Here is a 15,663-nt window from a genome sequence, read left to right on the forward strand (position 1 = left end):
ACGAGCAGCCAGGTAGTAGTATGAGTGACTGTGGAGGGGCTGGAGCATGGGGCTGAGGGGCTGGAGCTGAGGGGCTGGAGCTGAGGGGCTGGAGCATGGGGCTGAGGGGCTGGAGCATGGGGCTGAGGGGCTGGAGCATGGGGCTGAGGGGCTGGAGGCTGGAGCATGGGGCTGAGGGGCTGGAGGCTGGAGCATGGGGCTGAGGGGCTGGAGCTGAGGGGCTGGAGCATGGGGCTCATGGGCTGGAGCTTGGGGCTGAGGGGCGGCATGCGCCAGGCTTCACCGCACCTGCACGAGCACATCTCACATCCAAATCAACGCGCCCGTGGCGCGTGGAGCCTGTCAGCGCGGGCTGACGTGGGGCAGGCATCATGTGGGACAGAGCTGAGCGGGCGGCACCGTGGCTGCCTTTTCATTGAACCCGTACATCCCGACCGCGCGAAGGGGATGAGGGGAGCCCAGAAAGCAGGGCTTTTTCACACTCTCTCACTGCCGCTGCTCGTGGCAGCGATGTGCTGCGCCCAGAGGTGAGTGTGTCCAGGGGGTTTACACTGATCCAGGTCTTACGATATTTACCAGCCTTGGTGTCCTCTTTTTCAGCGTCAACGAACCAGGGAACATGTCTTTCGTCAAAGAGACTGTGGATAAACTGTTGAAAGGATATGACATCCGTCTGCGGCCAGACTTTGGAGGTACAGCTCGGGCGTGTTACCTTTGCTCCCTGATTGTTTCTCACTTCAGTGGTTGGGTTCCATGCTTAACTTTACATTGTTTCATTGTAAGGTCCACCGGTTGCTGTTGGCATGAGTATAGACGTGGCAAGCATAGACATGGTGTCAGAAGTCAACATGGTAAGTTATTCACAGACCTCCATCAGACAGGAGTCCTGGGGTGTTTCTTAGTTAAAGCAATTGGTCACATTTTACTTCCTAAGTCTCATTTTCCCACGAGGCACAAGTTAGAAATAATTTAATTAACGGTCATTTATGTTTTTATCAAGACTATAGACATAAGTGACTTTACAACCAAAATGCCGGGGTTATTGAAAATCATTATTGTGTTTAATGTGCTTTTGCTAATGCTTGTAACCCATTAGCAACTCATAACCTTATCATCTCTATAAAAGCCATCATGCTTTCAAGACCAGCAAATGATGCATTATACCAGCAGTTATAAAGCCTGCCCAAACCCTTAGCTTATTCTTTTGTGTTTGTGTAACCAGACAAAAAAAGAGGAAAAAGAGCATTTGTGAAGTTGCTGTGTTGTCTGTAGAGTTCCGTTCATCTGTTGTAACAGATTATAGAAATGCTTTAATACTCCTGTTAGAAGATGAGATCAGTAAGGGATGCTGCACCATCTTCTCTTATTCCAGGTCTGTGTGCATGTGTGTTGAGGCACACCATATGCTCTGTTTTATTTTACACAGTTTTACACCTTCATTGCCATCTATCAGTGGTCTGAACTGCTGACTGAGCTCGATACTCAGACACATAGTACCAGAGGAAATAGCCCCTGACATGCTGTCCTGACAAGTATGTGTGATGAAATGTACCCGTGGTGCATCTTAATGCATCACCACACAGCAGCTGAGTGTGGCTCATTTAAAATCACAGAGAAGCCCAACACTCGCCTCCATGACAACTGAGATTTGTAAATGAGTTGGCTGTAGTTTGTCAAGTTAATTAGTGTGCTTAGTATTAGTATGCAGATTCAGTATATTTTACTGTTGTTGATAATAGTTGGATTTTTCTTTAGAACAGTTAAGTTAGGGTTTGGATCTGACGTGTCAACACTTCAAGTTGAACTGCTTTAAATGGAATTATTACACATAAATATAGAAATGCATCATTATCTTTAAAAATTTCTCATCTCTTAACTAAATCTCAGCACTTAAAGGCTAAATGCAAATTTCAGACCACACTGTCTCCCTGTCCATACTGTATGGAAGTGTTTGGCCTGCTGCGTTATATGAGACTGTCTGTGTTAATGCTTCTAGGCGTGCAGATGGAGACAGAGGAATCACTTCTCCTCCTCAGATCAGAGGACACATCTAGAAAGTAAACACTCCCTGCAGTACTCACAGAGGATGTGTTAGAAATAATCTGCTTGTGGTACAAATGATGGGGCACTGTCTCCATGAAGCATTAAAGGAAAAGTCTTTTATTTGTCAGTCAGCCAAAAAATGTTGGAGTAGCCTGTAGTTTTAAACACACAAGAATACTGATCAGACTGCTAGGACCATGATTTAGGAAGCAAAGTGACCCCACATCACAGTTTCCATTTTTTAAGGCCAGTAACCATAGATCCGTTTTATCAGGGTGTTCTGAGGAGCCAAAACACTGTGCAAGTTTATCTGCAGCACAGCAACATTATTTAGTCCCTGTGCTTAAAGGCCTCTGCCACACACAGTGGCCTTTGTAACTTCCTCTCATATTTTGAGCATCTCAAGACTGCAGATTAAGTTGTGTGAGCACTCGTATGTAATCACTCATTGAGAATCTTCCTTTCAAAGAAGGAAATATGGTACATTTAAAATCACTACCATGATTGATTGCACTGTCACTGCCATTTTAATTCAACCTCAGACTCAACAGGATGCGAAGCACCAACAAATGAATGCAAGATGACATATGTTGACATCAAGTGATGAAAAAGCGGCAGCCTGACCAAACTGGTGGCTTAGTGGTCACATTTTCAAGGTGATTGAAATGGCCAGTGTTTATGTTGCTACAACTGTATATATTGTATGTAGGGCTGGGCAATTAACCGAAAATATATTGAAACCGTCATTTAGACCCTCTAACCGAGGTAATGTTACTCGTAGCGATTAATTGGGTACTTTTCTGTGCTGACCCCTTGCTGTAAAAAAATAAAATAAAAGTGCTTTGTAGAGCTTGTAACATACTGCAGACAGCAGAGAAATGTGTTTGCATTCCAGGGGTGGCAAGAACAAAACAAACTATACTTCATGAGAAACGTGTGTGTAGTCCTCATACAGCCCGTAATAAAAGTAATCATTCATTAATTGTTATCGAGAAAAAAGCTTCAATTAATTGTGATATTGATTTCATGTAATATATGCTCTAGATCAGGGATTCCCAAAGTGGGGGTTGGGAGACCCTGACAGGGGGTTTACAGCACCACAGTGTTGCCAACTTGTCAGTTTTAGTGAGGTTCTTGTAGACTTTCTGGTGTTTTGGAGACTGATGTGAAAGCACATAATGCCATTTGGTTCTATGTATTTATGTGAAAATATTTTTTCGGCTCTGCCTCACATGAAGAATAGATACACGTCATGTTTAACATGGAGGATGGGCTCTGAGTGGACGTCTGCAAAATTAAATCTAGAATGGACCTGCTTTGCTCCATGCACAGTGCCCATCCATCACATTAGGTGAGCAGTTCTGCACACAGTACAGGAGTCAGAAGCACATTATGGACGCACAGACACACATTTAGGCTTAATGTATCATGTTTATAATTTTGTCCTGCTCCTGCATACTGTGTTCACCTGTTCAGTTTTTCATTTACTAATGATTCATTTTGCTGTTATTTTTGTTCATTATTGGGTTAACCTTTAATATGTTATAGGCCTCGGGATCTCAGGACCCAGGTGTTTATTATAGGCCTATTATAGCATTTGTGTAAGGGGGGGGTCGTTGTTTTGTGGGTTGTGGTCTAAAAAGTTTGGGTACCCCTGCTCTAAATCAGGGGTGCCCTATGTTTTTACCCTTTATGCATGCTGTGCTGGGCGGGTAATCAACAACAAGGGGAGAACACTAGGAAGTAACACGGACACACAAGGAGAACGGGATATCATGGGAGCAATCAAAACACACCAAGAAAAACCCAACCACACCAAAATAACCAAGAAACAATGAATTAAATAAGGAAACAAAACACAGGATCATGGCAATCTATCTATCTGGCCAAACACTTGTGTTGATGTATTAACGGTAAGAACTCTCACAATCATTTATGCTAATACATATGCACACAACACACAATGACACAAATGATTACTATATAGAGATGGACAACATGACAGTTTGCCCAAAGTGAGACCAAAACATCCTAAATGGCTACAGGTCATAAACCCTGCCTCCGCCCTGTCCCACACATGGGCTGAACTAAAAACAAAAAGTACTCTTTTTTCCTAGTTATGGTTTATGGTATTTTTACCTAGTACTTTTGATTCTGGTCTGTGTTCAAGTGATCATTTTTGACTGTTTTTCATTTTGTTTGCATTTGTTGGTGAAAAAGAGGAGGAAGCATTGTCACAGCCAGCAGCCAATGGAGCAACCAAGCTACTTAAAAAGTTGAGGGAGATGTGTGTCTCACTTTGCTGTTCCACCTGCAGAACTAATGCACCTTACACACTGATAACACTTTACCCTCTGTACATAGAATTGCATATTTGCTTTTTTTGCTTATTAGGACCCGAGCACCGAATGGTGCAAGAGCCCTATTGAAACCTTAGGAATTATTACCCCCCCCCCCCCAGTATTGCATTTTTGGGGGCCTTAACATGCCCCAAAACTCACCAAACTCTGTAGAAAAATTCATTGAAATTTCCTGACTTTTGAAATGCACATAGGAAAATGGCTCTATAGCGCCCCCAACGCGTAGCCCCTCTGGCCGGTTTGACACAGGATTATGAAAACTGGCACACATATGTATCACCTCCAGACGCACAAAAAAGTCTCTTGGACTCCCCCTCCAAACCCAACAGGAAGTCCGCCATTTCAAATTTTCTGATAATTTTTGGCGATTTGTGACCCTGCTACAAAACTTTTCATGCCTTGCATACTTCATCCAATTGAGCTTAAATTCACTGTGTCCATTCAGGACACCATAGGGAATAGACACATTCCAAAACTCTTTCAAAAGAGTTATGGTGTGGCGGGGGCGTGGCCTCAAAGTTGACCATTTGCCATTACAAAGAAACACTGTATTTTCTGCAGTACCACCAACATACTTTATGCAATGTGGACAAAATCTTACAGTACTGCTATGGACCCGAGTCTGAACAGATATATATATGCTAATAGAATGACATGGTCATAGCGCCACCTACTGGCAGCAGGAAATTTGTCTTTTAAACATGTTTTTGTTCTACGTCTCTGGAAATGACAGGAGCGAAGAGCATAGGACAGGAGAGTATAGGAGAGGAAACTGCGATGGCCCCGTGGATCGCAATGCTGCTTTTTTTATTCATTCTCTCTAGGCTTAAAGTAAGTTTACCGTATTTCTTTTATCTTAGTTAAGTTGTGTATTATAGTCATGTGAAGGAAACTCGCAAAATAAGAATTTCATTGCTCAGTGTAACCTTTGCTGTGCATATGACGATAAACTTCTTGAATCTTAAATCTTCAATCTAAATGTAGCCCCAAAAATCAGCCTATAATTTAAAGATGATCAAAGTCTGATAAAGATAAAGTCTGGAAAATGTCTCAATCAGCCTAGCTTAAGCAACACATCCCCTGCCAATTAGTAAGGCAGGAGAAGGGAGAGGGGAGATAATGGAAAACAATTCAGAATTCCTGAAGGGTGTCGACAAATGCTTCAGTCCTTTATGTTATGCTAATGGACTTGTGGCCCAGGGTTTAATGGCTAGTGTGTTATTCCTGCAAAAACATACCTAACAAACAAAAGTTGAAATAAAATGTACTTATAAAATTGACCATAAAATAAAAAATACACCTTTGTCTTATGATTTAGATTTACTCATTTTGTAAAACCAGTGCTGAGGATAGCATAGTGTATGGCATGTTCACATCATGAAAGGTAGAATGGGTGATGGGATCAATCTGTTGGCTATTGTATTTTGAAAAATGAAACAAAAACTGATCATTTTAATGCTACCCTACCCTGGCTAGATGTATGCTAAGGTGTCCTTTATCTGCCTGGAGTCCTGCTCCAGGGTCGATGTACCAATGGAGCTTGCCGAGCACCCACGTGTGCCAGTCTACATTTGTCATTGATTTGCTAAGACCACTCCCCCGCTACCTATCTACCATGCTAAAACTAGCATAGTTGTTAGCCAACAAAATGGACAAATTTGTGATAAAAATAACAAAAATATCCAACGACCCGACCCTGTGTGTTTTTGTGAAAGAGAGCATGTGTGACTGTGTGTATGTGTGTACATGCGCATCATAATAGCAAGGAATCAACGCGCATTGCAAGCACACACCAACAGAAACATACATCGGCTCCTGGTGTGAACTATCTACTACACATGGGTTCTTCAATCAGTGTACATGTGTGCTGCAAATGTGCATTTTGACAAATGTGTTGGCAATGATTGGCAATGATTGATGGAACAGTGGTAGCTGATTGTAAATTTGTAACTTATTGCATTATCCAAATGGAAGGCCTAAATGATTGTGAAGATGACAACAGTCAGTCATCTGTTGTCTTGACTGGGGAGAAATCTGTCCTGTGTGGACTGAACCTTACTACAACACAATAAAAAAAGCATCAGCTTGGGCTAGAGTCAGTTGCTTCAAGGTGTGTTTGATTGTACACGTGTGTGTACATCAGTTATTTGCAGTTAATCTGTTATTTGGATCAGAGACTGCATTTAGTAAATCAGTGTCCATTGCTGGTGCTGATTCGAGAGTTGTACTGTTCAAGAGGAAGGGTGGGAAGACAGACTACATCTGCAATGCAGTGAATGTCTTTCTTTTTTCATATGCTTCAGCAAGGTGCGGTTTGTGGTGTGACTTCATTTAGAGCAGCAGGAGAGTCATGACTCTCCGTCATGTTATTTGTAGTGCACTTTTTAGTCCTTGCCAGGAGAGCTGATGACCAATGTTTTTCAATAATAGCCCGCATTCCTGCTTTTATTTTTAAATACATTATCTCAACTCTTTTATCATTAGATAGATAAAAATGACTGATCATGCAAAGGGTGACCACCAAGTGAAGATATAGTGGAAATGTTATGTAGGTACAACAGTTATCATCTATAGTCTATAGTCTATGAGCAAACTTTGCACAGTCCTGTGCTGAAATCCTATCCATTTCTATGGATTGACTGTACATCATCCTGCACATTTCAGATCCAGAAAATCATTGTATTGTATATGTGTTTTTTTTATTCAGAAAATAAATTAATGTGTAATACCATTTGCTGTGTTTAACAAAAAAACAGAATAGTTTAGCTCACATCAAAAAGCAAGACATGTAGATGTAGTGATAAACGTATCTTCTTTTTGCTTAATACGGACTACTGTAATACTGAATTTAGTAAATCACTAACAGAGACTTTGTTTTGATTTCTTTACTGACAGAAAAACTTGCTGTCTCCATCAGAGAGCATGAAGGTGTTAGCCCATTATAGCCTGTGTGGGCGAGCTGCAGAGCTTGTTGTCTAGGAGATGTGGTTATTAATATATTTCTGACTTTACTCACTCCATTCTCTTATTTTTAGCTTGGAAATTAGGATTGCTCTGTGTCTGTTTCTATTCTGATTTTATCTTTAATGATCTTGGGTCCCTGAGTGGTCGCATTACACAAGTGCACTCTAGAAGGGAAACATGCAGGATTTGTACATCTTTTAAGAAACCCCTCCTTTAGATGTTACCTACACAAAAAGCACCTGTCACACTGCTGAACCAATGCTGCATTTAGTGGGATGTGACCTGACAGGAATATAAACACTGCACAGCAGAATCATTCTCCTCATCACTATGAAATGAAAATTGGACTTTCCAAGGCTGATAATTAGCAAAAATCACACGATAAATCCTTAATATATAATTTATAAGCTGCTAAAAGGAGCTAAAACCCAAGTACGACCTATTTAAGGGTTATGGACAGGATAACCCAAGGTGCAGGTTTTAGGAGGCTGATAAGGGTTTGTGTCAAATTCTAATAATTTTATTCAAACACCAATTTACAGTTTAGGAATAGTTTATTTTCCTAATTTAACTGCATTCTCTTTATTACGATCACTCCAACACCATTCATTTCATTTGTTCTTTTATTTTCTTAATTTTTATTTCCTCTTTGTGTACATGGTATTATTTATTCTGCATTTGATCTCATATTTTATTCTGTAGTTAATAAATACATTATCCTTTAGAACCAGCTGTTCCGTGCATTCTTTTGAAATATGAGAACTGAGGTCACTAAAGCCGAGGGCTTACAGCCTCTGATGTCAGATTGATTCAATTGATTGTTTTGATACCATTTCATTAATTTGAAGTATTACGGTCCCAGGGCGAACACTGGTGGGTGCCCCTTCTGAACCAATGCAAACTTGTATACAAAGCATAATCACACAACTTTAGCTATTGCCCCTTTTTGAGGCTTCCCAAACCTTCGTACTCTACAAAATATATCAAAAGAATGACATGGACACAGTATACATTAACGTAAATCACTCCAGACTCCAGCCCTGATATCAGCAGTTCTGGCAGCTCCCAACCTGGAGCTGCCAGCCAAGCAAATTCGTGTGGTCAGATACGAGGACCCAGTCTAACACCTAGGTCAGAGGCAGTAGATGGCTTGCCCAGTTCAGACATTGAAAAATGTATCCTCACACTGTAACAAAAGGTGATTTTGACTGAATAAACCCATGTTGATTCAGCTTGTAACAATACATGGTTTATGTGGAAATATATTGCTGTATTTAGTTTGACTGTATGTATTTTTTTTTAGTTTCGTCAAAGGATGACAGCAGGTACTTCTGTTCCCTATTGATTAATATAATTTAATGTAAAGAGGGGCCCATGTCTCATGACTACAATTATCACAGTACTGTGTATGTGTGTGTGTGTGTGTGTGTGTGTGTGTGTGTGTGTGTGTGTGTGTGTGTGTGTGTGTGTGTGTGTGTGTGTATACGTGCGTAAGAGAGAGGGAGAGAGAGAAAGATGCATCTGGGTCATGAAAACTTACTAACTGAGCTAATCTTCCTCCAAAATGTTCAAGGCAAGGAGTTACGTTACAGCTTTTTAAACAGATGCATGGCCCAACTCTGGCTGCTTACTTAATCAACCCACTGCCTCTCTCCCACTGTACTGAACAACTGTTAAAATGCTTTTACCTACAGCCCATCTATCTGACCCCACATCGCCGGTGCCACTTTTCGATGCATGTTGGGTTGCTTAAAATCGCGACCTAACACATGATAAACTGTTCAGAGCTCATTTGAGTCATTTAACAACATAATGTAATGACAGTTTTTGCAATCTATCAATTTCTAACCTTAAGACGGCTAAGCAGAGTGTTCTAACAATACGGGTCAAACACAAGGACTGACATAACACAGAGAACCAGAAATATATTTAGTGGAACCTTTATTGTCAACGGTATGCAGTTTCTACTCTTTACTTACCAGTTGCTCCAAGCAGCGCTCAGCAACTTGACTTTGGCACGAAGTCAGTAACATGTTTTACCACTTTCTGCGTCTCCCTAATGATCCTGCTTCTTCCTCTGCACTCTTCTGGTCAAAGGCAGGTCCAACTAGTGTTCTGGCTCAATACCGCCCACAAATTAAGTGTACTGCATCCTTAAACCATGCTCAATGTAAAAAAAAAACACTGCATTGCTCAAATGGAGAATTCCAGTTTAAAGTCCTGGAGCAATTTTAAATCTTCCGGATATAAAACTAAATCAACCACAGTCATAAATCAGAACGTTTAAAATTAAACAATCAAGCTAATCATTTTCAGTTATTATAATGAGGAAAAAATACATAATGTGCAGCTTTGTTTTACTTTTTTCAGTGTGCTTTGTGTCTCAGGTAATGATATATAACAGAAGTGTCTTACCATGTCTTAATGGTTGGAAGGAATAGAATCTTTTAATGAAAGAATGTTAAATGCTGTGTGGGAGGATGCGCAGGTTGAAATTATTAAACACATAGTTTGTCAAGCGCATCTAGTATCCTTGTGAATCCTACTGGGAAACTTAAACTGTCTTATGGAGTGATCTAAAGCCCTTGTATTGCACAGGGAACCATCTCTAAGTTCTATTCCTGTATTCCCAGCAGACATCTTGGTGTTAAGTTGACATAGACGTTTGACTGGCAGATAGTAACCATGTCTAAGTATGACACTGTGATCTCTCCAAGCCGAAGATGACACGTCATCCCAGTGGGCCTAATTTACTCACTAGTGCTGAGAACAAACTCTTTGTGTCTCTTGTGGTCTGTACATGTGACAACAAATAGCATAAAAGCAGCACAGGTATTTTTAGAATGGGTTCTCAAATCAGAGGCTTCACTGATTGTAACCATCCATATAATGATCTTCACATGAGAATCTGTGTTGCTGCCTGACTCCTTTGGGTGCCCCTTTTAAAGCATTTCAAAGCAAATATAATACACTGTAAAATGATGACATTTAGGTGTCTGAAGACACGTTCATGGATGTGCAACAAGGATGTGTTGCTCAAAGCCCATATATGTAATTACATGTTTTTCCTGTAGAAAAAATAGCTTCAGTAATCTATTTAAACTGAGTTGTGTTAAAGGAATACCAGTGCAGAGTTATCACAAGCAGACAGCAACGATGCTAACAGACATTATTTTATGACGAGTCCAGTGAGGACAGCTAAAACTATTACTTAAGTCACTAGTGTTATCATGTGTGTCTTATTTTTACTGCTACCGTACCTCAACAACACAATTTCCCCATTGTGGGACAAATAAAGGTTGTCTTCCTTTTCTAAATCTTAATTGCTCAGCAATGTTTTTTCAGATGTATAGTGAGCTAGTGTGGTTCATATGGAATAGCTTTTGAAAGTTCAAATCGACTTTCACGCAAAGATTTTAGTAGGAAAACATGATTCTCAATCACCTAGGTTATGAAGCAAGGCACCTGGACTTGTTTATGCATCACAGTTCCAGTTGCTGAGCTTCAAGCTTTTGAAGCTAAAAGAAAACAATGAGCTTTTGTTGCTGACTAGTTAAATCCACCACTAAGCAACTTTTGGAGGCATTTAAATAATATATGGCCATTCATGGTTCCATTATGAATCCCAATTACTTTTGCCAATGCTCCCACTGTACACTCAGTACAGTAAGAATGAAATTGCAATGTATGCTATTATGTTAGCATGTCAGTATGTAAATGTGTATGTGATGTCATTTGGCAGTTGAGACACTTTCTGTTCAAGGTTTCTTCCTGTTAAATGGAGTTTTTCCTGACACGGGGTTGAGGCTCTGGGTTTCTGTAAAGAGCAATGAGAAAATCAACTGAAATGATGCTCAGTCAGGTCTGCAGTTTCTAAGATGGAACCACATACACAGATTCAGCAATTAGTACAGTCGGAAAGAGAAATGCCAGGATTGATTTTCAAGCTAGGTATTTTGAACACTTTATTACTGGACATGCCACTGCTAGACATTTTCAGCACAGTCAAGTTTTTGTTTATTTCTGTATGTATTATTTATTTAAGAGAACAGTCAGCAAAACAAAGCTAAGTGAACTGGTAAAGAGCTCCATTAAAGGGCCGGAAAAGCTTTAGTGTTTGATGGATTGGTTTGTGGAGAAAGCTGCGAATGAAGGCATAATAAATGATTAATGTCATTGCATGTATGGCTGCTAATACGTAATGATATCTATCTATTTGTTAGTGCTCGGTTGCTAAAGTATTGTGTTGATGTCCTGTGCCTGCAGTGATCATGGTTTGAGGGCTAGTATAGAGAACAGCTTGGAAGTTCGTTCTTGAAATATGGTCACCCGGGGCAGGCTGACAATTCTATAAATGTCACCTTTGCTACACAAAATCCATATAGAGCTTCAGGCAGCAAGTATTGAGTGCTGAACTGGATAACCTTATAACATGTGTTGGTTCAGTTTAGATAGAGAGAATGAGAAACTGCAAATGTCTGAACCAAAATCATATTATTTGCACTAAATCTTTCTGTTCTGTTCTTTTTAACAGGACTATACACTGACTATGTACTTCCAACAATATTGGAGAGATAAGAGGCTGGCCTACGCAGGGATCCCTCTCAACCTCACACTGGACAACAGAGTGGCTGACCAGCTCTGGGTTCCAGACACGTACTTCCTTAATGACAAGAAGTCCTTTGTGCATGGTGTCACTGTTAAGAACCGCATGATTCGGCTCCATCCAGATGGGACTGTTCTGTACGGCCTCAGGTAAGCACTGCTGTTAAATATCAGCACATTGTCCATTAAAATGCTAAGCTACTATACAGGAAAGGTTTCAAATGTAAAATACTGTAAACAAAGAATTACATACTTTCAATATAAAAGGAACAATGTCCAAGAAAGCACCACACCAACAAGCAATATAACATACAGAGCTAGAAGACAGCCTCCCTGAGCAAGTGTTTGCATTGCTCAAGACTACAGCAGAAAATATGAACGCATGTAATGCTGTAGAAAGAGAGATTTAGTATTTGAAAACATGGTTTTATATGAGTGTTCCTGATAGAGCATTAAGGTTAAACCTCGTCTGCCATTTGTCAGTCATTCTGATAAGATTCAGATACTGTATGTTAATTCACTCCACATTCTGTGTAGTATGTGGTCTATAATGTAAACACAGCAGCTCATAGCTGATATGTTTGCTTGAAAGTTAAAACAAATTATTATTAAATTAATTAGCAAAAGCTGTGTTATACTAGTCTTTTGGTCCTCCTTTGTTTCAGAATCACAACGACAGCAGCCTGTATGATGGATCTGAGGCGATACCCTCTGGACGAGCAGAACTGCACTCTGGAAATTGAGAGTTGTAAGTTTAAGCCCTGCATCTTGTGCTTAGTGGAGAATAACAGCAGACAGCTCTACTTTTTCATCACTTAAAAATATGAGCAGCACTGTGATTCTCATAGAAAAATAGTTCTGCTCTTCTCATCTTGTGGAGACAGAAAGTGCACGGACAGCTGAATTGCTCTGGATTTATTAACCTGTCGTATCTCTGAGATTGCTCACTGCACCCTTTTCAGTTAGAACAGCTGTGTGTGCACAAGATTTGAAGCAGAAAGTGTTTCCATAGTAGAGCACAGTGATAATGAATTTGATTTCATCAGCCTCATGTTTGTCCATCCATACTGTCATAAAACCATTAACAGTTACAGATGCCAAGTGTTTGATTTAAGTGTGGCTGACACACATTTCCATTGAGGTTTACATTTCATACGATCTGCAGTGTTATTTGTTTTTTTTAGAATTCAGATTTCATAAGATTAAGATTAATTTCATTAAATCCAAAAGTTTGATGGCAGCACTTTTCAGCGCTTTTCCGTCTTGTTTTCTTACAGATGGCTACACTACAGATGATATTGAGTTCTACTGGAAAGGAGGAGATGCTGCGGTGACTGGGGTCACACGCATTGAGCTCCCGCAGTTCTCCATAGTGGACTACAAACTAGTTTCCAGGAATGTGGTCTTTTCCACAGGTGAGAAGAACAGAGCACAACAGAAGGGTCGATGCTCATTTCTAGTTTCATGACCTGAAATTATATATATATATATATATGAGAATAGATTCTCATATATATATATATATATATATATATATATGAATCTATTCTCATCTTCCTCTTTTGCACCTTTTGCCATTAGCACTGTGCTCTGGGTGCTCCTTTACAGGCTTGTTGCTTTGTCAGCTGCGTAGATATTGTGTTAATTACTATTAACAAGTTGTTTTTACTTGATATATACTTAATTATAAATAATGTTGCACAAGTGTTATTGACTGTTGACTGTTGCTGTTTGCTGTTTCTATACTGCATACAGATAACAATAAATTCCCCCTTTCTTCTCCTGAGCCCTGTCCAGATCTCATATTGATAAACAACGTAGCATCATCACCTCCAGAGTTACAAATATCATTACATTTCTTTTAATGTGGGTCTTCTATGTACAGTGTTAGCATTCTTAATTACAACATTCATCCTACTTCAGTAATAATGGAGAAGCAATTACCTCTCCACATTTGGTTGTTTGTGTCTTGATAAAGAATGGGGGCTGTACATAAAGTGGTGTAATGTATACATGAGGCAGCACAGAGGCAGCTTGGATTATTCTCTAATGATGCCCCCACTCTGAGGCACCTAAACAATGATTTTTGTGTGCTGAAATGATCATGTGTTGGTTGAATACTGGTCAAACATTTCTGAAAAAACAAATAAATAGAACTTACTAAGATCATTGTCAACATGTTCACAGTACACATAAACATACAGTTTCACCGATTACTTTCAGAACTCATTTTCTCAAGACTAATTCCACCTGTGATTTGCAACCATCTTTTCTTGTTTCCATGGAGATGAAATCAGTTCATGAGCCCATCACCAAAGGAACCAAATAAAGTGGTATCCCTATGTTTCCTAGAAATGAATAAAAGGGGTGACTCTTTGTCTCTGTCTTGTCCTGCAGGTGCCTACCCTCGACTGTCACTGAGCTTCAAGCTGAAGCGAAACATCGGGTACTTCATTCTGCAGACGTACATGCCCTCCATCCTCATCACTATCTTATCCTGGGTGTCATTCTGGATAAATTATGACGCCTCAGCTGCCAGAGTTGCATTAGGTATGATGTGTCCCATGCAGTTAGTTGACCCCAGGGTTTAGTTTGGTCAAAGATGAATGATGCGAATGACTTTTGTGTTTTATAGATTGGGCTGGCAGGGAGTTGGTATTGATAGAGAATGTGGCTTGAAATGTGGCATCAGTCTTTATATGCCTTCATGCTACAATAAATAAAATGCTTTAAAGCTGAATAATGCATTACATTTGATCAGTTTCTGCTGTATTATTGGTTACATCTGGAGGATTTCACTCAAATGATATGGTAGTGCATGCCATGTCTCAGGAGAAAAATATAACACCACCTACATAGACATCTAGCTTTTATTAAAATTTAAATTACTTATGTGAAGGCACTTCACGTTGTACCCTGTCTTACTCACACAGGGAGTAAGACACATAGAAGGCATGTAAGTGGAGGCAATGAGGATGTTGTACACAGCAGAAAATGTCACTGTTTTTGTTATATGGGATATATCTGTGACTGATGGCCTCTCCCTCCTTCAGAGAGGCTGCACAGTTTGCTGTGAAATAATGTCTAGGTCATAAAACGTACGCTACAGTCTTGATATGGTGTTATGGTTGCTGCAGCTAACTATTGAAGGACAGACACATACAGTAAAATGATGTGTGAGCACCTCTGTGTGTCAGTGAATCTGGAAAAGTCACTTCTTTTGTGAAATATAAACAAGGATGTGTCTTGTATTGTAACAGGAGACTCACGCTTCCCACTGATCAAAGGGGCTAGAAACAACGCAATCCAGGGCGTAGTTTTAGCATGGACGGAAGGGACGCGTCCCCACCAATAATTTGCTCCCCTCCAAAAAAACTGATTCTCATTGGGTGCAGGAAGGGTTAAATTCCGTTCTTTTGCGGCGTCCTACCAATAGATGTCCTCCTGTCCCAAAGCCCTTGATATTTTGATTCTGATTGGGTCATATCAAGGGCTTATAACACATATGGCCATGTGATCGGCTGTGCCTTTCCCTGCTGTCACATGTGTGGAAGGTCTATTTTATCTATTTTGATCTATTTTGTAAATAAACCTGTAAGAAAGAAAGAGCATTCATTACAAGTATTAACATTTCATTGCACATGGATATCTGCCATAATGCCTCCTCACTGAAAAGACCACTGTCCAAGGC

General features: G+C 40.1%; 1 protein-coding gene across 3 annotated transcripts in view; it reads left to right on the plus strand.

Moving 5' to 3' along the window:
* The window catches only part of gabrb3 (gamma-aminobutyric acid type A receptor subunit beta3), a 34,384-nt gene that overhangs the window by 14,989 nt on the left and 3,732 nt on the right, over positions 1-15,663 (plus strand). For 2 of the 3 annotated variants that reach the window (XM_028403389.1, XM_028403388.1), the window contains exons 1-4: positions 11,902-12,122; positions 12,638-12,720; positions 13,250-13,387; positions 14,370-14,522. In XM_028403389.1, coding sequence (XP_028259190.1) covers positions 11,917-12,122; positions 12,638-12,720; positions 13,250-13,387; positions 14,370-14,522 — 580 coding nt within the window. In that variant the 5' untranslated portion in view covers positions 11,902-11,916. Of the gene's footprint in view, positions 1-600; positions 693-783; positions 852-11,901; positions 12,123-12,637; positions 12,721-13,249; positions 13,388-14,369; positions 14,523-15,663 lie in introns of those variants that run through there. The other variant, XM_028403387.1, reaches the window with a different exon arrangement.

The sequence above is a fragment of the Parambassis ranga genome, chromosome 4 (genome assembly GCF_900634625.1).
Source record: "Parambassis ranga chromosome 4, fParRan2.1, whole genome shotgun sequence".
NCBI lineage: Eukaryota > Metazoa > Chordata > Actinopteri > Ambassidae > Parambassis > Parambassis ranga.